This window comes from Pelobates fuscus, chromosome 3 (genome assembly GCF_036172605.1).
Source record: "Pelobates fuscus isolate aPelFus1 chromosome 3, aPelFus1.pri, whole genome shotgun sequence".
Lineage (NCBI taxonomy): Eukaryota > Metazoa > Chordata > Amphibia > Anura > Pelobatidae > Pelobates > Pelobates fuscus.
Genome location: NC_086319.1, coordinates 252286259 through 252305426, shown reverse-complemented (window position 1 = coordinate 252305426; position 19168 = coordinate 252286259). Strand labels below are relative to the sequence as shown.

The 19168-nt window shown below is 47.5% G+C and overlaps 1 protein-coding gene across 3 annotated transcripts in view; it reads right to left on the bottom strand.

The window, feature by feature from the left end:
- Positions 1–14739: 14739 nt before the first annotated feature.
- Positions 14740–19168, bottom strand: part of LOC134602891 (cadherin-related family member 5-like) — a 45339-nt gene continuing 40910 nt past the window's right edge. For 2 of the 3 annotated variants that reach the window (XM_063448341.1, XM_063448343.1), the window contains 3 exons: positions 18532–18552; positions 16407–16656; positions 14740–15328 (listed from right to left, as the gene is read on the bottom strand). In XM_063448341.1, coding sequence (XP_063304411.1) covers positions 14931–15328; positions 16407–16656; positions 18532–18552 — 669 coding nt within the window. In that variant the 3' untranslated portion in view covers positions 14740–14930. The remainder of the gene's footprint in view (positions 15329–16406; positions 16657–18531; positions 18553–19168) is intronic. The other variant, XM_063448342.1, reaches the window with a different exon arrangement.

Genomic DNA, 19168 nt, shown 5'->3' with positions numbered 1-19168 from the left:
CATTGCAGCCATGTTCCTGTCAATCACTGCCGGGGAGGCGCCCCCCGCCAGTAATTGAAAGGTAAACCACAAGAAGGCATCCAGAGGCGGCTCCCCTCGTACCCCTCGGCCCAGCCCGCCCCAGGAACGTTCCCATGAACTCCAGACCTTACTGTATGCGGCCCATGTGGCCGGTGCCAGCGAAGCCTTCACGAGTCCGCCAAGCAGGACGCTCCTAGCTGCCACATCTCGATCGGGCACGGCTGACCCCTGTCCTGGGCCTCCGGGGCCATCGTTCGAAACCGGGACCACTGAAAACGAGACAGAGCGTCAGCCACCTCGTTCAAGTACCCAGGCACATGGCGCGCGCAAAAGACCACATTCAGGGACATGCACAACAAAACAAAGCGACGCAGCAGAGTCACCACCGGCCTCGATGCTGCAGACTGATTATTAACCGCGTGCACCACGGACATGTTGTCCGAGAAGAAAACTACCTTCCTGTCCTTCAACCGGTCCCCCCACAGCGCCAACGCCACCACCAGTGGGAACAGCTCCAGAAACGCCAGGTTACGCATGAGGGGGCTCTGCCCCCATGCCTCCGGCCACTTTTCTGCACACCAGCTCCCGCTGAAGTAGGCCCCAAAACCCACGCTACCCGACGCGTCGGTGTACAGCTCCCGCTCAGCTGTCGACACGCCCCCTTGCCGAAAGAACACCGTCCCGTTAAAGTCCCTGAGGAAGGTATCCCACACCCCCAAGTCCGCCCGCATGGACGAAGATACCCGTATGAAATGGTGAGGGGACCTAATCCCCGCGGTAGCCGCCGATAAGCTGCGGCTAAACACCCTACCCATGGGTATCACCCTACAGGCGAAATTGAGCATACCGACCAGTGACTGCAGTCGGCGCAGGGTCACCTTCCGTGCCCGACACACCTCTGCCACCACGCCGCGCAACCTTTCCAGCTTTGCCAGCGGCAGCCGACATTCCCCCCGCACTGAATCTATCTCCAGACCCAGGAAACTAAGGCACTCAGTCGGGCCCTCAGTTTTATCCGCCGCCAGCGGCACCCCAAAGCAGCCCGCCACCCATTGAATAGTACCTAACAAGTGCTGGCACGCGGGAGATCCGGCCGGCCCCACACACAGGAAATCATCCAGATAGTGCACCACCGCTTTATCTCCCGCTTCCGTCCGCACCACCCACTCGAGAAATGAACTAAACTTCTCAAAGTAAGAGCACGAAATGGAACACCCCATGGGAAGGCACAAATCCACAAAGTAGCCCCCCTCAAAGAAGCACCCTAACAGGTGGTGACACGCCGGGTGCACCGGAAGCAACCTAAAAGCAGCCTCGATATCCACCTTGGCCATCAACGCACCACGCCCGGCTCTCTTCACCAGCTCGACCGCCTGGTCAAATGATGCGTAAGAGACCGAGCATAGGTCCCTGTCAATGTCGTCGTTCACCGACTCCCCTTTAGGATAGGAAAGATGGTGAATGAGCCGAAACTTCCCTGTTTCTTTCTTGGGGACCACTCCGAGGGGAGAGACCCGAAGGCCCTCCAGCGGCGGGGCCAAGAAAGGCCCCGCCATCCTACCCAACCGCACCTCCTTGTCCAGCTTCTCCCGAACCACCTCTGGAAACTCCACCACTGACTTGAGATTATGAGGGCACGCAGTGCCACCCCTCTCCCGAAAAGGAATGACAAACCCTTGCCCAAACCCCGCCCTAAGCAGCTCCGCGTCTGCCCTGTTACCGTAGCGGTTTAGCCAGGGCTCCATCGCGTCTAGTTTCACTGGGGTTAGCCCCCGAGGTAGTGGGAGACCCTCCGCCGCCAACCGCGGCAGAGGCTCCCGTCCCCCCGGACTTTCCTTTCTTGAAACAACGTTGGAGCCCATGAGCCCCACCGCAGCCCGAGCACTCGTGCTTGAAGCGGCAAGCTGCGCCCCACTTGCACTGGCCCTCATTAAAGAGCCAGCATAAGCCCTTCTGCGAGGCGGCCGACGAGGAGGACTGACCCTTAGCGCCAGCCGCGTGCTGAAAGGGCTGCGCCTTCTGCGCCATCATGAGCTTCATCCAGAGAGGCAGGTCCATCTGGTCCCACCGCATGCCCGGATTCGCCGCCAGCCGCTGCCGGAACTGCTCATCATACCGCCACCATGCCAATCCGCCATAGGTGCGGTATGCCTCCCATATGCCGTCCAAGTAGCAAAACAGGGACGAGCAGGAGCCCGGCGATTTTTCCCCGATTACGCTGGCCAGGATACAGAATGCCCTTAGCCAGTTACCAAAAGACTTCGGTATCTTGCGATACCTCCGACGTTTCTCCTCCTCCTCTTTCTTTTCGTCCTTCTTGTCCTCCTCCTTGAGGTCAAGAAAGTCCTCCAAGGGAAGAAGCGAGAAGATCTCGCAAAATTCCCCTTTCCAGATTTTATCTTTCACCTCCTGCTTGAGGTGCACCCCCAGCGGGCCCGCGAAGGACACATACGCATGTTGCCTCGCCGCTTCCGTCACCCCACCCGTCAACTCCGCCCGTTCGCTTCCCGCCTCACCCGCGCTGGAAGCCGACACCGCTTCCCCGCCCGCAACTGCCGCCGGGGTCCCTAGACCGGACCCCGACTCACCTCCCCCCTGCGTCCATACCTGCCCTACGCTACCTTGTGTGCCACCCCCCGCCCCCAGTGAGTGGAGTAGTGACTGCAGTGTTTGTACTAGTGCACTGGACTGTAGCGATTCAGTAGACTCACCGGCCAAGCCCCTGGATCCGATGATACCCGGGGCTGCGCAGTCCGTCACTGCCCGTCCAGGATGAACGCCATCCGCCGATGACCCGCCAACCAGGGATCCCACCCGGTGCCTGGAAAACTCAGATGAGGAGCGACTCCGGGACCTGGAAAGAGGAGAAGTAGTCCTGGGCAAGGCGTACTGTTCCCCCACCACCTTCCCGCCCCGAACCGGGGAGCGCCTGCCAACCGCCAAAGCCTCCCGCCGGGAATCCTCCCGCCGTCGCGCCCCAAAGGCCCTGAGAGCCCTGCCACGTGGACTACGACTCCTACCGTCGCCTTTGGATGCCAACCCCCGTCGATGCAACCTGGGGGACCCGGACCCTGCCGAACTCCCTGACGTTTCGCGCCTGCGCCGGGGCCTCCGTCTGCGTGTCCTGGGGGCCCTAACCGGCGAGGGGCTAGCACTACCCGACTCCGAACTAGACCCGCCCTCCCCGCTTCCCGCCCCGCGCCCCAACCCCGCTGCAGCCCGACCTACCCCTGCTCCTACGGAACCCAGACCAGGGACACCTCCCCCGGGGCCCTCCACGGACGCGGACGGCGACACCCCGCTCCCCGCGACAGCTATCCCCGACCGACCGGACCTCGGAGCCTTTCCTTTCCCCTTACCCTCTACCACCCTCCTAACAACCACCGAACCCGCAGGCACTACCTTCCGCCCCGCAAGCAAACTACCGAGGGACCCCCCACCCTCCCCCACGGAAGCCCGCCCAGTCTGCACTCCGCGAGACCCCTTTGCGGCATCCCGCACCCCCCCCAGGGGCCCTCCGCCCGACCCCTGCTCCCCTTGGGCCGCTCGCCTACCCGCCCCCCCGTCCGCCCGCTCCCTGGAATCGGGCCTCACTCCCCGCCTGCCCACCACGCCAAGGGGACCCCCGGAAGGGGCACCTGCACTTGCCTGCTGTACGTTGGGCCCGTCGTGGGCCGTCCCAGTCCGCGTGCTGCAGTCCACTGCCAAGGCCGATGGGGGTGCCCTCCTGGGCCGAGACCCCGCCCCGCCAGGCCCCGCACCAGGCCGTCCGGCCGCCATTTTGGATCCTGCTCCGCGCACGGCCCCATCCGTGTTAGGGGGTGGTGCAGCGATGTCCAGGGCAGCCGCCCGTCTCGACTCACCACGCCGAAGCCCCGGCCGCACACTGGGAGGCAGAGCCTCGACCAGGCAGCTCCTGGGCCTGCTGCGACTTCCACTGGCTGTCTCCTGCACACCCGTGCCACCGACCTCCGGTTCTCCTCCCGGGCTCAAACGCCTCGGGGGCCTCCTGGCCCTCGCCGGGCGCGAGTCTCCGGCCTCCTGTCCTGCCGCCGCAGCAAGGACCGGGCCCAGCTGGGCCTGCACCCAATCCGCTCCTTGTTGCCGCGCCGCTGTCCTGATCCCCTCCAGAAGCTTCTCCACGATATCCATGGCCCTGCAGAGGAGACAAAGAGAGAAACCCTACCCAGAAAGTATAGAGAGCACCGGGATGCACACAAACTAAACCGGGTAGGAAATTAGAAGTGAACCTCACAAAATGGCTCCTCCCTTAAATAGCCAATCCCACATATCCCATAACCCACCTGTCCTGTCTGTTCCTCCTGGGCCCGCCTCCTAACCCCTGTCAAGGCCCTGTTCCGCTTAAGCTGTGCTTTGGCTACATGGGGCTACAAGAGATTGGGACTGAATAGCTGTGTAGCCTTGAGAAAACCACTAATCAGTGAGGCTATTTAGAAAAAAAGGCTTCAATTTGCTAGGGAGCATGAAGATTGGACTCTGGAGCAATGGAAGAAGGTCATGTAGTCTGATGAGTCCAGATTTACCCTGTTCCAGAGTGATGGGCGCATCGGGGAGAAGAGAGGCAGATGCAGTGATGCACCCATCATGCCTAGTGCCTACTGTACAAGCCTGTGGGGGCTGTGCTATGATCTGGGGTTGCTGCATTTGGTCAGGTCTAGGTTCAGCAACAGCATATTCAGGTCAGCTGACTACCTAAATATATTGAATGACCAGGTGTTTCCATCAATTGATTTTTTTTTTCTTCCCTGATGGCACGGGCATATTCCAAGATGACAATGGCAGAATTCATCAGGCTCAAATTAGGGATGGACCGATTATCGGTATTTTCGGCAATATCGGTATTGGCCAATAAAGATACCAATATTGCCGATAATACATACAAGAACTGCCGGGCCCATGACAAGCCCAGCGGTCCTGGAGGGCCCGCAGCAAGCTCTTACTTACCTTCCCTGCAACACCCTTCAGCTCCCCTGTCTAAACCTCGCGAGTCCCGCGGCCGTCAGAGCGTAGCCACAGGTTACCATGGCAACGCTCCGCGCTGCACACAGGCTGCGAGATTTAGACAGGGGAGCTAAAGGGAGCTGCTGGGAAGGTAAGAAAGAGCTTGTTTGGTCCCCACTGCACAGTCCATGCCACCGGACCACCAGGGAATGCTATATCCTCACTCACTGGCCAGGCAACAAGCAGGGAGGGGGGGGACTAAAAATATATATTTTTTTTTTTTTATTTAATTTTTTTTTTAAAAATTACAATAAAAAATCCCCCTCCTACTCTCCCCATTTTACACAAATTACATACCTACAGAAACACACACACTGCATTGTATACACATAACATAAACACACTGCATTCACTATACACACACTACACAAACACACTCTGCATTCATATACACACACTACACAAACACACACACTCTGCATTCATTATATACACACACACACACACTCTGCATTCATTAAATACACACTACACACAGCATTCACTGTACACAACTACACAAACACACACACACTCTGCATTCATTATATACACACCCTACATAAACACACTACACAAACACACTCTGAATTCACTATACACACACTACGACCTCTGAGCAGAGCGGTCGCATGCAGAGCGAGCTCCCGTGCGGCCTGACGATTTTGGGGCAAAACCTGAAGCTCGAGGGCTCACATTTACACAGTGGTGTACTACCAATGCTGGGGGTGCACTACCAAACCGACGGATACCTCGCAAGAGCTTGTCGAGACCGGGAGACTGTAACGCTGCACTGCGGCCTAGCAGAGCTGAAACCGGGGAGAAGCGGCCACTCTCCCCGATCCTAGACCCACCACCCGTCTTGATCGGACTCCTACCCCCCCCCCTCTGGACCGGCGGGGGTCATCCCGGTCCCCACTGGGGCACAGCCCGAGACACAAAGTCCTCAGAGGCCAAACGATAGGACCGCAAGCAATTAGCCAAGATGGCGGCACCACGGAGCCCAACAGGCGGGACCCCCCACGAGGACCGCATAGCACAAGCCTTTGACCATTTCTGGGCACAACTGGGGGCTATAAGGGCACAGACCCAAGCGACTGAAACAACCTCTCGACAGCCCAGCACTTCACATACCTTGAAACCAACTCCGAAAAGCAAAGCCAGCAAAGCCAGACCATTAACAGTGAAGAAACATAAGAAGATGGCGGGGAATATGCCTTGGTTCATGAGACGCAGACCACTCACCGGGCATTGCATGTCAGAGCCTCGGCACAGACGGAGGGTCTCCATACACAGCCTTGCGCAGCGGCAACCAAAAAGACACACTTGGAGGATTCCCGTCCGGCGAAGCCAGCAGGACCCACACACGGCAGCATCAGGTGGCCGGCACCAAAAGCGGACGACAACCTCCATTCAGCACCTAAGACGCAGAGGAAGGCCTGCTCAGGGAATCCACGGATGGGCCGAATTAGCCACTATGCAATTACCTGTCCGGAATACTCAGGTGCAACAACCCGCAGGCCAAAAAGGACTACCAATACACCTCTTTCGCCCACTGACCGTCCGACTTGCACTGTGGCGGGAAGGCCTGACCAGCACGCCATGGCCCGAAGAGATGAACATACAGGGCATAGGCTGAAGGGTAAACACGGCGGGACTCTTTGGGACTCGTAACCCCTGAACGGCTACCCCCACACTTAAAGAGGGCACCATAGCTGAACATCCATTGCAAGACAGGGGTCACTATGCGACCAAAGTGAATTGACTTTTGGGTTACGTTCCTTTACTGTTTTTTTTTTTTTTTTTTTTTTTTTCTTATGATACCATTAGTTTTAGCGTGGTAAAAAAATGCATAAGTTTTCCTACCCGTACAATATTGCAAATATTTCATTAAGGTGATATACACACTTGCAGATTTAGCTGTAGGCAACACCTTAAGGAGAGAGGAGAAGTGTAGATGCAAACGGCATAAAACTGCAGTAAACAAACATCCGCTTGCCCTAGCCTTGTCACCCTCATGGGGAACTCACTGACTTACACACAAACCTTGTTGGAGGTGTTTAGTGGCCTCACTGTTATTAGCCATATATATTTTTGCAGTGTGCAGCGGTTTTGAAGTTACCAGTGTAACGGATTCTCCCATTGTTAGGCTCCAGCAGTGTTCTACGAGCTGAACTAGAAGTTTAATGCTTAAATGTTACAACTGCGGTGGCACAAGCAGTCATTATATTCTTTCTTTTTACACACTGTCCTACCCAGTGGCATTTGTTTTTTATATTTTGTGTATTTTTATAGTTTGTATAGTTTGTGTATTTTGGTTACTACCCAGTGGCATAACACGATATGGTTTTCTGCTCTAGTTACCTATACAAGGAGTAACCTTACCTAACGACCTAACATGCTTCCCATCTGACAAGCGATATATATATATCAAAATTGCCTGAATGTTTCAATGTTTACCTACAATTGACCAGGAGCTGGCTATACCTGGGAAGCATGCAGTTATCTTATTATAAGCCTAGATATTAATGCGATGAGACTCTACATAATAAACTCCACCTAACTATATTACCTAAGCATGCTAACCTTAAGGGTTTTAAGACAAGCCAATTCTAATGCTACTAACTGCTGAGACATATAGGCCTTTCTTGTAACCATGCCTTTCCCTTCACATTATAAAATGTGCACTGTTCCTCATGTCACACAATTGTTATATTCTATTTGAAGTTATTCATGCACCAGCTGTTGTGGCAGTGCAATCTTGTATACCTAACCTATGCACAAATAAAATAAAGAATAAAATACACACACTACACAAACACACTCTGCATTCATTATATACACACTACACAAACAAACACAGCTCCCCTGTCTAACCACAATGCATCCACTACATGTGGCATGTATATTTTGTGCATTTACCTTTAGAAATAGTTTATTGTTTCAAAATGGTAAATGTACAGAATATCGGTAAGTTATGGGCTATCGGCCTGAAAGTTCACAGATTATCGGTATCGGCTCTAAAAAAAAAATCAATATCGGTCGATCCCTAGCTCAAATTATGAAAGACTGGTTCAGGGAGCATGAGACATAATTTTCACACATGGATTGGCTACTACAGAGTCCAGACCTTAACCCCATTGAGAATCTTTGGGATGTGCTGGAGAAGGCTTTGCGCAGTGGTCTGATTCTCCCATCATCAATACAAGATCTTGGTGAAAAATCACCTGCTTTTACCTGACGAAACCGGTCGGTATTCAAGCGTCTTCAGTGATACTCTGCAGCCTGGACTGATAACTTTTCAAGGAGAACCTACACCCTGCTGACTTTTGGCAATTTTTCACAAACCAGGCTGGACTCCAACCGGGATTTATGCTGAGGGACCACTGCTGTATATGGTAGAATGGTCTTTGCACCTTCTGATGTGCCAATTTTTATTTTATGTTTCTAAGTGCAATATTATCCCCCTTTTTATTCTATTTGTGTGTGGTTTTACGCTATGTTGTTTTTCTATGTTTTTTATTCACGTGATTAACCACTTAAGGACCAAACTTCTGGAATAAAAGGGAATCATAACATGTCACATGTCATGTGTCCCTAAGGGGTTAAATACCTGAAGAGTTTTATCTCTATCCTGAATGCTGTATTTATACTTTGAATAAGAAGTATGTTCTAATGTATGTATACTAAGTTTTAAATTTAGTGTGATCACACACTATATATATTTGTTCATTACAATGCACCACACTCTTTTTTGCTGTTTTTGTTTTACATGAAAAATTAGTGCAACACTGGACGGAAATATTTGACATTTCGGAAGCTTATCGAAACAATGCCGTAATCAAAGCTAAAGACAGTCCAACAAAATATTAGTGTGTGACCTTTTTTTTACGGATTGTTAATAAATGAAAATAAAGCCATCTGTGCATATGTGAAATGAGAGTTTTATAGATGATGGAACACCACTTGTGGATATGCTGCCATTAGGCTGCCGTCACTCTCCCTTGGTTTTTAGTCCAAACATTTACAATCGGTTTGCCTAAAATTGAGGATACTTGAGGTATCCACAGCCCAGCTTGTGTATACAAAGCCAGTGAATGACAATGAAATATGAATGGAATTGATATTGCTAATGTAAATGTGAAACTCATTTATTCCCTACTACAGCTAGCGTGGGCCAGGTTGAGTGTGCCTAAGGGACCCTAGTCTTTGTGAAACTTCGCTAACAGTTTGACCAAGAACTGAGAATCTGAACTTGCAACCTAAAAGTACCATAGCAACTATATATGCCTGTCCAGATTGTGCCTACACTGCTCCATTAGATATGCGTAGTTAATATAATGAAAACATGTTTACATTTGCACATTTTAGGGGCACCATCACAACTCAAGTGCGTTTTGTGACCTCAAATTCATGCTGTTTTTTTTTTTTTTGCCAGATTCAAATATGTTGTCTTAAGAAACACCATGAATGTTTGATACATACATGGGTACTGTTGATTCACATAACTCCTGTGAACTGTTTTTTTTTTGTTTGTTTTTCTTCCCTTATGGCAGTTTATTGTTTCATATTTTATTCTGAAACAAATGTGTTAAATATTGTGACCTTGTTTTGGGGATTTTAATTTCCAGATTCTGTTGGTAATAATTGGCTAATAATTAGCCACTTCCAAAGATTTAATTAATATAAATTAGAAATTCCGTCCTCAATTTTTGATTTATAAATTTATGATATATATGTGTGAGGCTGTTGATTCTGCTTGCCATATTAATAAACACAGCTGTGGGGTTTGATTAAAAATCTAATTCACAATATTTTCAAAACCAAAGTAACACAAACATTAATTTTTGCTGCACAAATCAGCACAAACTGAAATTTTGTTCACCTTTTAAAAATGTGGGCTGATTTGTCCAGCAAAATTGAGCATGAGCAAAAAAATATTATGCATTTGATTTTTATCAAACCCCAACCACTTTTCACCCCATGTTATCCAGTCAATGCTCAAGGAACTTACATGCTAGAGGGAGTGGGGTATAGTGACAAGGAAGGTAAGGGTAAGGGTAGAAAACTGAGGTCTTTTGTGTTTGTTTGTTTTTTTGTATTTTTGTTTTTTTATGACCGTTGCAAGAGAAGAGTTAGGGTATGGGGAAGAAAAGCTGTTGACAGTTTAATTGATATGCTTTCTTGAATAAGTGAGTTTTCAATGATTTTTTTGAAGGACTGGAGACTGGGTTAAAGTCTAATGGAGAAGGGAAGGAAGTTCTTCAGCGATGGTGCAGCCCTAGAGAGGTGAAAGTATGAGCAGAAGATAGATGTAGGTCTTCAGCAGAGCGTATGGTCCTAGACTGCACATTCTTGTGTATTAGTGAGGATAGTAAGGTTGGAGCATCATTGTGTAGAGATTTGTAAACAAGTACCAGAATATTAAATCTATCCCTATATCTAATGGGAAGCACATGTTAGAACTGACAGAAAGGGACGCATGGGTGGTGCAAGCAGACAGGAAGATGAGCCTTGCCGCCTCGTTCATTATAGACTGTAACGGGGCAAGTTAAACACGTAAGAACACTGAGAAGCAGATTGCAGTAGTCAAGGTGAGAGAGTATATGACTTCAATATCCACCCAGATTGCACATTGAAACCCATGTAGTTAAACATCCATTTTTTTTTAAAAATACGCTATTTGCTGGACTAGATTGAGATTTGTGGGTGTTTTTTTTTGGGGGGGGGGGGAGGTTTATGGGTAAACCAGCCATGGATTAATCATACATCAGAAAGTTTAATGTGACATTCAGAGGGTTAATATGTCAACATACAGTTTAATATGTTATATATTTAACCCCTCTGTAGTATTTATGATGGCTGTTAATAGGACAAGCCATTTATCAATGTTCTTGCCCCCTTTATCGGGTGCTCGTCAGTCTCCGAGGCTCCTTGGTGGTCTGGTGACACAACTTTGGCAGAAGCCATCGCCATTCATTGGCTAAGAGTACCAGCTAACCGTTCTCAGCCAATGACTAACATTCTGAACAATGAAATTTGCACAGAATTGACATTAGCCACCCCGGATCTCTAGTCCTGGGCTGGATGATGACATCCTAATGATGCTGGCAATGATGGAGTTACACCTATAGCAGCATAGAGATTAAACTTCGTAAGTTTGTTTAATAGCGAAACACTGCACATTCAGACTACAGGCACCATAACAACTTCAAATAACTAATCACCGTGCTTGGAGTAATACATTAGCTTTAATAATTCTGTGTATGCTGTATTAAACATTATGTTGCCGTGTTACACCCTAACCCCACCCCCCTGTTTGGTGCAATGTTATGTTGCCGTAGTTTCCTATAATTACCCCATAAAAAAACACACACAATTTTGCACAGACCAGCAACATTTTGTATTCTTATTTACGAATAATTACATGGGGTGCAAAGTGTAAGCTGAGTGACATCACATGTCTTTAAATTATGTGTAATATCACGGAAGACAAAACTACACAAATGTTTTGAGTCAAAGATCGGCACAAACAAATGGGAAACTTGTATTCAAATTTTAATTACATGGTTGCAAAGTGGTTGGAGGTTGACCAAATATAACGCACCATATCTCTTAAACCAAACTGGCACAAATGTTAATTTTTCCAGCACAAATATGCAAAAAGCAGCACAAACCAACGAAGTGTCTCTTCTCAAAATGTAATATCATGGGGTGCAAAGTGGGTGGGTATTGATAAAAATCTAATGCACAATATTCCAAAACCAAAGAGACACAAACTTTCATTACTGCGGCACAAATCGTCACAAACGCAGCACAAACAAATGCTGTTTTATATTTTAAAAAATGAAATAAATTGGGGGCGGAGTCAGCAGCGCAACTGAGCGGTCGCATATCTCGGAGCTCTGGCTCTTACCTACCTAAACGAGGCTTTTTATGGTAGATCCCAGGAGCCCAAAGACCCCACAAACTGCTATACAGCTGGCAGTCACACTATGGGTCGCAAGACGAAAAAAGTAAAAGCGGACAGAAGCTCCCAAGGGAGAGATATAGGAGACAGGTTGAGGAACTCGCAGCAGGCCGCGTGGTTAAAGATGGCGCTGGCCAACGACCTCACCTCCTACTCCTCGGAGGAGTTCACATCAGACCTCCTGGATGGAACACCCTCTGGGCCCTTGCCAGACCGCAAAATGGTACCGTAGAGAACTGGGGACCCGGTCACTGCAGACCAACTCAAAATGATGCTGGCGGAACTCCGCAAAGACCTAGCAACTGACATGGCCTGCTATAAAGAGGCTATTGAAGGGGCCGCATTGAAAATCTCACACTTGGAGACCTGCTCGACTAACCATGAAGCTAGAATCAGCAAGGTGGAACAGCAGGTAGCAGATCTGGCACAGCAGCAACTAACCACGATGGATAGGCTGGACGCCATTGAGGATCAGAGACGGCGCTATAACTTAAAAGTCAGGGGGATCCCTGACTCGGTCGACATCACTGACTTACCCCACTACATACGCAGTTTAATCGGAGGCTTGCTCCCACCAAAGCAGGCGAAAGCCCTAAAACTAGATGATCTGTTCCGGCTACCAAAGCCAACTAGAGCAACGGCAACGGCCGATTTGATTCTCAGATTCCAGACCCTCTCGGACAAAGCCACACTTCTAGCAGCTTTGCGAGGGAAAACTCCTATACCGTTCGAGGGCTCCTCCATCACAGTCTTCCCAGACCTAACCAGGAGTACCCTCACATGGCGGAAGTCTCTACAACCCCTCCTACAACACCTCCGTGCCAACGAAATTCCCTACAGATGGGGAACACCGCGAGTGGTCCTATTCACGCATAACGGAACTACCCTCAGAGCACAGGGATACCAGGAATTGGAAGCGCACCTGAAATCAACGGGTGTTTGGTGTGCCCCACTGCCGACGGGAACGGGACTGTCCAGGCTAAACCCAGCTACCATTCCGGAATTTACCCCAAGAGCGAAACAGCGGGCCTCGCCTAACAAACCACCAACCTGAGTAAACGAAGGCTGAACCACCCAAGAGGACTTTGTATGCCGCTATTGCACTGTACCCACCACAGTTGGAAAAAAAAAATGCTTTACTTTTTAAAAGTTTTAAAAATGCTTTATGTTAAATGTAAATAAGTTATTGGTTCTTATATTTGTATCCTTAATTGACTTGTCAAGCCTAACAGCCTGTATGTGACCACCCAAGCAGTTGCTCAAACAAATGCTGCGCTCAGTATAGGCTGCTACACATACTACACCGCTTAGTAACCACTATTGCTCACCAACCCAACCCCCCTCCCCCCTCCTTCCGGGTAACCACCTCTAACGTACTCCACACATAGGGGAAGGAGGTAGAACCCCATCATGGATCTTACCAAGCTGACTCACACTTTTAACACACCCGCAAGGGGCTCACTAGTAGATTTTTCTTCATACTGTCTTGTATAATGTATTTATAAAACATAAAATGTGCTATGTTAACAGGTGCCGACAACTGTGCACTAAATGTTGAAAATTAAGCTAGCGATAGCTGTTTTGCTTGCATATTTGTACTTTACATGCACGATTAAATAAAGAATAAAAAAAAAAAAAAAAAAAATTAAATGAATTAATAACATGGGTTGGAAAGTGGACCAGTTTGAGTAAACCTAATGAACAAAATTTCCAAAACCAAAGTGGCACAAATCTTCATTTTTGCTGCACAAATCAGCAAAAACGAATGGTGCATTTGTATTTGCCTTTTAAAAATATAGTTCGACAATTTCACACAGCTAATGATAATTTTATTTATTTTGTATATGCGGTTATGAATGTATATGTGTTACTTGAACCCTGTAATATTGCAAATGTGCTTTATTACTTTTGTAATGTTGCAAATGTGTGATTGGGCTCTATACCAGATTGTGGTTACAGTTGTAGGCAGCCTCCACTACATCTGGTCTTCTCCAATAGGAGAAGCTGGACGTCTCTTTGCAGCTGACCAATGTAGGTCCACAATCATTAGTTTAGTACAATTTTTTTTTTCTATCTAGGGCAACAGCTACAAAAAAAATAAAATAAAATATAGCAAGAGACGCTAACACACCTGTTTCTTTCAAAAACACAATATATAATCTTATCCATAACAGCATATATGATAATCCAGGTTAGAGGATCACTATAGTGTCAGGAAAACAAACTTGGTTTCCTGACACTATATAATCCTTGGTGGACCCCCACCCTCAGGGTCCCCCTCCCGCTGGGTTGGAGGGCTAAAACCCCCTTCAGCCACTTACCTTTAATCCAGCACTGGGCTCCCTCGGCGCTGGTGACCTCTCGTCCCCCGCCGACGTCAGCTCCCGAGTGGAGCGGAATGCGCATGCGCGGCAAGAGACGCACACGCATTCTAACAGGCCATAGGAAAGCATTTCTCAATGATTTCCTATGGACGTTCTGCACGCTGGATGCGCATTTCGCAGCCAGCATCGCAGAAGCGCCTCTAGCGGCTGCCAGGAAGACAGCCTGCTATGTTTACATCTGAAGGGTTAAAACCTGGGGGACCTGACACCCAGACCACTTCATTGAGCTAAAGTGGTCTGGGTGCCTATAGTGGTCCTTTAAGTATTTTTCAATTTCTCACAATGTTATAGATTTTTATTTTTTTTGCAAAATTAAAACACAAACACTCACTCACTATTAACAGACTGTAATCTCCTCAAATCTTTGAATGTAACCCAAATAAGCCATTGTTTATTGTTAACAATATGTTGTTAGCACCACCTATTTTTGTCTTCAGTACGTTCTGGACCATGCTCACTTTGCCAGTATCATCGTGTCCATAGAATTGCACAGAATAGTTGAACAGAAAGACCCACAACTCCATCAGATGCAGCACACCAAAGTCTTGAAGTGACTAGCATTCAATAGAGTCATCAAGTAGCTGCATGAGTGAGCCTGGTGTTATAATCTCACTGCCTAATGGTTGCTGCTGGGCATTTAGCTCAGCGTCAATTTCTACCACCTCCTCGTTCACCTCTACCACAATGGGCAGCCTGGAGAGACTAGGGGGATCTGGCCATGCAGCCACACTATCCTCTCTGTCTGCGGGTTCTCCATTTGGCTCAGAATATGGATTCTGTTCAGTGACAACTGCGAGGCTGTTATTCTCCACTTGTTCTGGTTTCATTTTCATTGGATGACTGTCCACTCCTTCTTTAATCACCAAGGCCTGGGTGATCCCTATTTTTTTGGAATTGGCTTCTGTGGATATGTCTGCTTCCTGATTACTTTGCTTGGTGTTCAGAGGCTCGGCTGCAAAAAAAAGAAATGCAGGATTTATAGGGCAAAAAGAAGCATGGATCATCTCCCTCCATAGTGTGACAACAAAAGTTGAATGCTTTTGGAATCACTATCCAAATACCAGTGTGTACATTTCAATCGTCATTGGAGCTGCATTTATACGGGAGCAATGGGGATAATCCGCACACTCCACAATATCGCTTTATTTCTAAGAGTGCTGGAGTAATGTATACTTAACAACATTTCAAATTAATAACAATTGACACTTTTATTATAGGGGTGTAAATGGGGGTGTTTCCAAAGTTTAGGATAGTTCTGAGAAATTTTAGGTGACATACTAATACAAATTTATGCAACTAATGTCATTTCGAAAAAATAACATTTACTGTAGTTTAAAGACAGATTACTTTGGGCATATTTGATGTGGAGCGCTGTTATACATTCAGATACAGTAACAATATGAAGCTTATAGAAAAGAGACATTTGAACAGAAAAGAGGGAAAAGGGAGATGAACTCAGAATAGGGGCTGTGCCTCCTAAATGAGGACGCTTGGAAGGGACCCCCTAACCCTTGTGGATAACATGCGCTGGGGTGGATCAGTAAGGAGTGTAACAATGATGCCGTGTGAAGTCTTGCCACAAAGGGGAGTGACACAGCTAAAGAGCCCCACTCATGGCAGTACAGGCATAGTAGCGATAATGGTAGCCATAATAGCTACGTAGCCGTAATGTACGTACTGTGTACATCAAGATCACCCTAACATGCCATTACATATGATGCTCCTGGAGATCTGGTGGACCATAAAACGGTCATCCTGAACTAGAGTGATGGTTACAGTCGATACCATCTCTGGTGTAGGTGTGCCCCCTAAATAATTAATTATACTGAGGCTAGGGACAACAATAGCAGTACCATTAAAATTGTGTTCTAATGGGCACTTGGAGATCATCTCACAGTAAATCACATCATAACCTCAGCTTGAAGGTGAAGCCCACCTTTAAATAACAGCAATTACAGTCCACAATATGTGGACAGAAGTTGTAGCTGCAAATCATGATCCCATCCCCGTTGTCATTTTAAGACACATACCTGCCTTTTCCCTATTTATGCATGGAGAACTTCCACTACACTGGTTGCCTGGAGATATCACTGCTACAGCTGGTGCCCTCTTCTGTTTCCCTGGAGGTGCATCAGTCTTACTACTCTCCTTGCTCTGACCACTCCTTGGGGGTCCCTGGCCCTTCTCTTGGTGTGTACTTTCTTCTCCAGGAGTCTCACTATAAGCAGCATTTTGGTAACCCTGTTCTTCTGTCTGTGAAGCAGCTTTGCTAGAAGTCACCTAAAAAAAAAAAAAAACACATTGGTTTTAAATTTGAGTTATAAAAATCTCTATTAAAATATATTACTTATATACTGATAATCAAAATAATTATTCACATATTGATTACCCTAATTGTGAGGAAATAGAGTATTGAACGTAGAACTGTCTAAAATGACCGTGAAATCACAAGATTAATGATATGCATGAAGGTATAGTGGCAAGTTGGTATGGATGCTGCAATGGTTAAAGGGACACTTCAGACCCCTTAAAGCACTCTTTGTTTTCATTGTACAAAATGTGCAGGTTTCAATAGAAATTGGCACTTTTAAAAAATCACCTTTTTATTCCCCTCCCTACACTCTTCCTTGATATAGTCTAAATTTTTTAGCTTCCCTTATTGCACAGTGTGTTTAATTTAGAAATTCTTATCTCCTGCTCTGTTAATAGCCTCCTGTGTATAATTAAAGTCTGATTAACAGAGCAGGAAAAAATAACTTTTAAAGTAAACACTGTATGCTGTAATATAAGATTTAAAAATTAAACGAATCCCCCCCCACCGCCCCACAGAGATTGTGAGTTACAGTCAACGGAGGTGTGCTGCACAAACCAGAACTAACTCCTTAATTCAGAGGTGTAGTCAGGTCACAAGCTGCCTGGAGGCAAGTCCACTAATGTGACCCTCCATAAACCAGATCCATGACCCTGACAGATTGCTTCTTTCCTTGAGTCCACAAGAGATTCAGCTGTGTGGCTAGTGCAGGATCTCCCTCTTGTGCCGTTTTCATAGAGTGCTGGGAGAAAATGATATTATGGGATATCACTTCTTCTCAGCACTATCCAGGAGTAATATAGGAGAAAGAGTCAAATTTGGGCATGGGCTGCTGAGTTGGAGCTCCATTAGCATGCTGCTATATTAATCCGGCTCTGCCAGTACACCAGCATTAGAGATGGTCTGTCTCTAGTGCCGACTGGGTTCTCCGTTAGACAGGCGCCTGCCCCTCACTATGCTTCTGCCTCAAAGGCAGAGAATTGTGCAAACTGTTGGTTTATTATCTAATGTTAATCTAATGCTAATGTTGTTTTGGTGCTTACAGTGCCCCTTTAAGTTAAGGGGGGGGGGGGGGGTTAGGAGCGCGTCAGGACTATTCAGTTGCTGATGTGCGGATGCCCCCTGAGGGTAGTGATGCCTCTCTGTGGGTTAAGACTCTAGGTGACCGGGGTTAAACCCCAGAAATCGGCTTGTTTTGCAGGAGCCCAGGATCTACACGTCTGCTCAGCTTGACGGCTAGGCTCCACCCCCTGACAATGTCCTTCTTTATGAATATGTATTTAAATCTTAACGCATGGCATTTTTTTCACCCTTTAATGCAGGGTACAGGGCTGCAGATACTGATTTCTTTATTTTTTACTTTATTTTTTAAGCCCTAGCACACACCCCAGTTGAGACTCCCCTCCATGCACACTCCCTGAAAAAGAGTGCATTTTTTGGAGCTTCTTTTAATGCACACATTGTGTTAAGTGTTGAATGTTTTTTGCATACTAGAGTCTCCTCCTGTGTGTGATTTAAAATTCAATTAAATGAGCAAGAGATACAATCTAAAACAAACCAATATGCTGTAAAAATAAATCACAGCCAGAAAAGGTGTTGCTAGGGCTGCAAAAACAAATTGATATAACTTCTAAATGGCACAGAGATGAGCAGTGAGACTGATGGAGCATAATCTATACAACAAAACTGCTTCATTAAGCTAAAGTTGTTTACATGCGTAGAGTATCCCTTTAACGTATGCTACCTCTAATTTTCATGGTACGTCTCAAAGTCAAGTCCACCTTTAAGATACAATACTGCCTACAATAAATATTATATCAAACCAATGTTCTCTCACAACTTACCGGTTGGAACCATTTCAAGCTCTTCGCAGCAGTAAAGGTAAAAAAATGTAAATAAGGTTAGTGGTGCAGTCAGCCGCTAGGTAACCCTCATAAACGTGCCCAGTGCATAGCTGATAAATATTTGTCTGTTATGTCAGGGCCCGACAAATCCCAGGTCGCCTTGGCGACCGGAAGATTTGTCCTGGTGCCTGGGATTTGTGAGCCTGTTCAACGCCTGAGATGACTGGCTGCCTGAGATTGAAGGCAGGCAGTTGGCTTACGCAGGGCTGAGGCTGGCGGGCAGGCAGACGTACGGTCGGCTCATTGAGAGCTGAGGGAGGCGGGCCGCCTGCCTAGATCAGCTTTCAATGAGCTGACCGCCTGATGCTGGGACGTAATTCCTGCCCCACATCACTAAACAGCGATCTAGGGAGCAGAGCAGGGAGGTGACAGCAGCCCCACTGGACGGCTGGGAAAGCTATTCCACTCTAGCTCTCCCAGAGGTAGGGAGGCTGGGTAGATTTACAAATAATAAAAGTAATGATTTGTGAATGAGTGTGAGTGTTGCAGTGTGTGTGTGAAGTCAGTGAGTGTATGTGTGTCTGTCAGTGAATGTGGGTGTGAGTATCAAGTCAGTGTGTCTGTTTGTCAGTGAGTG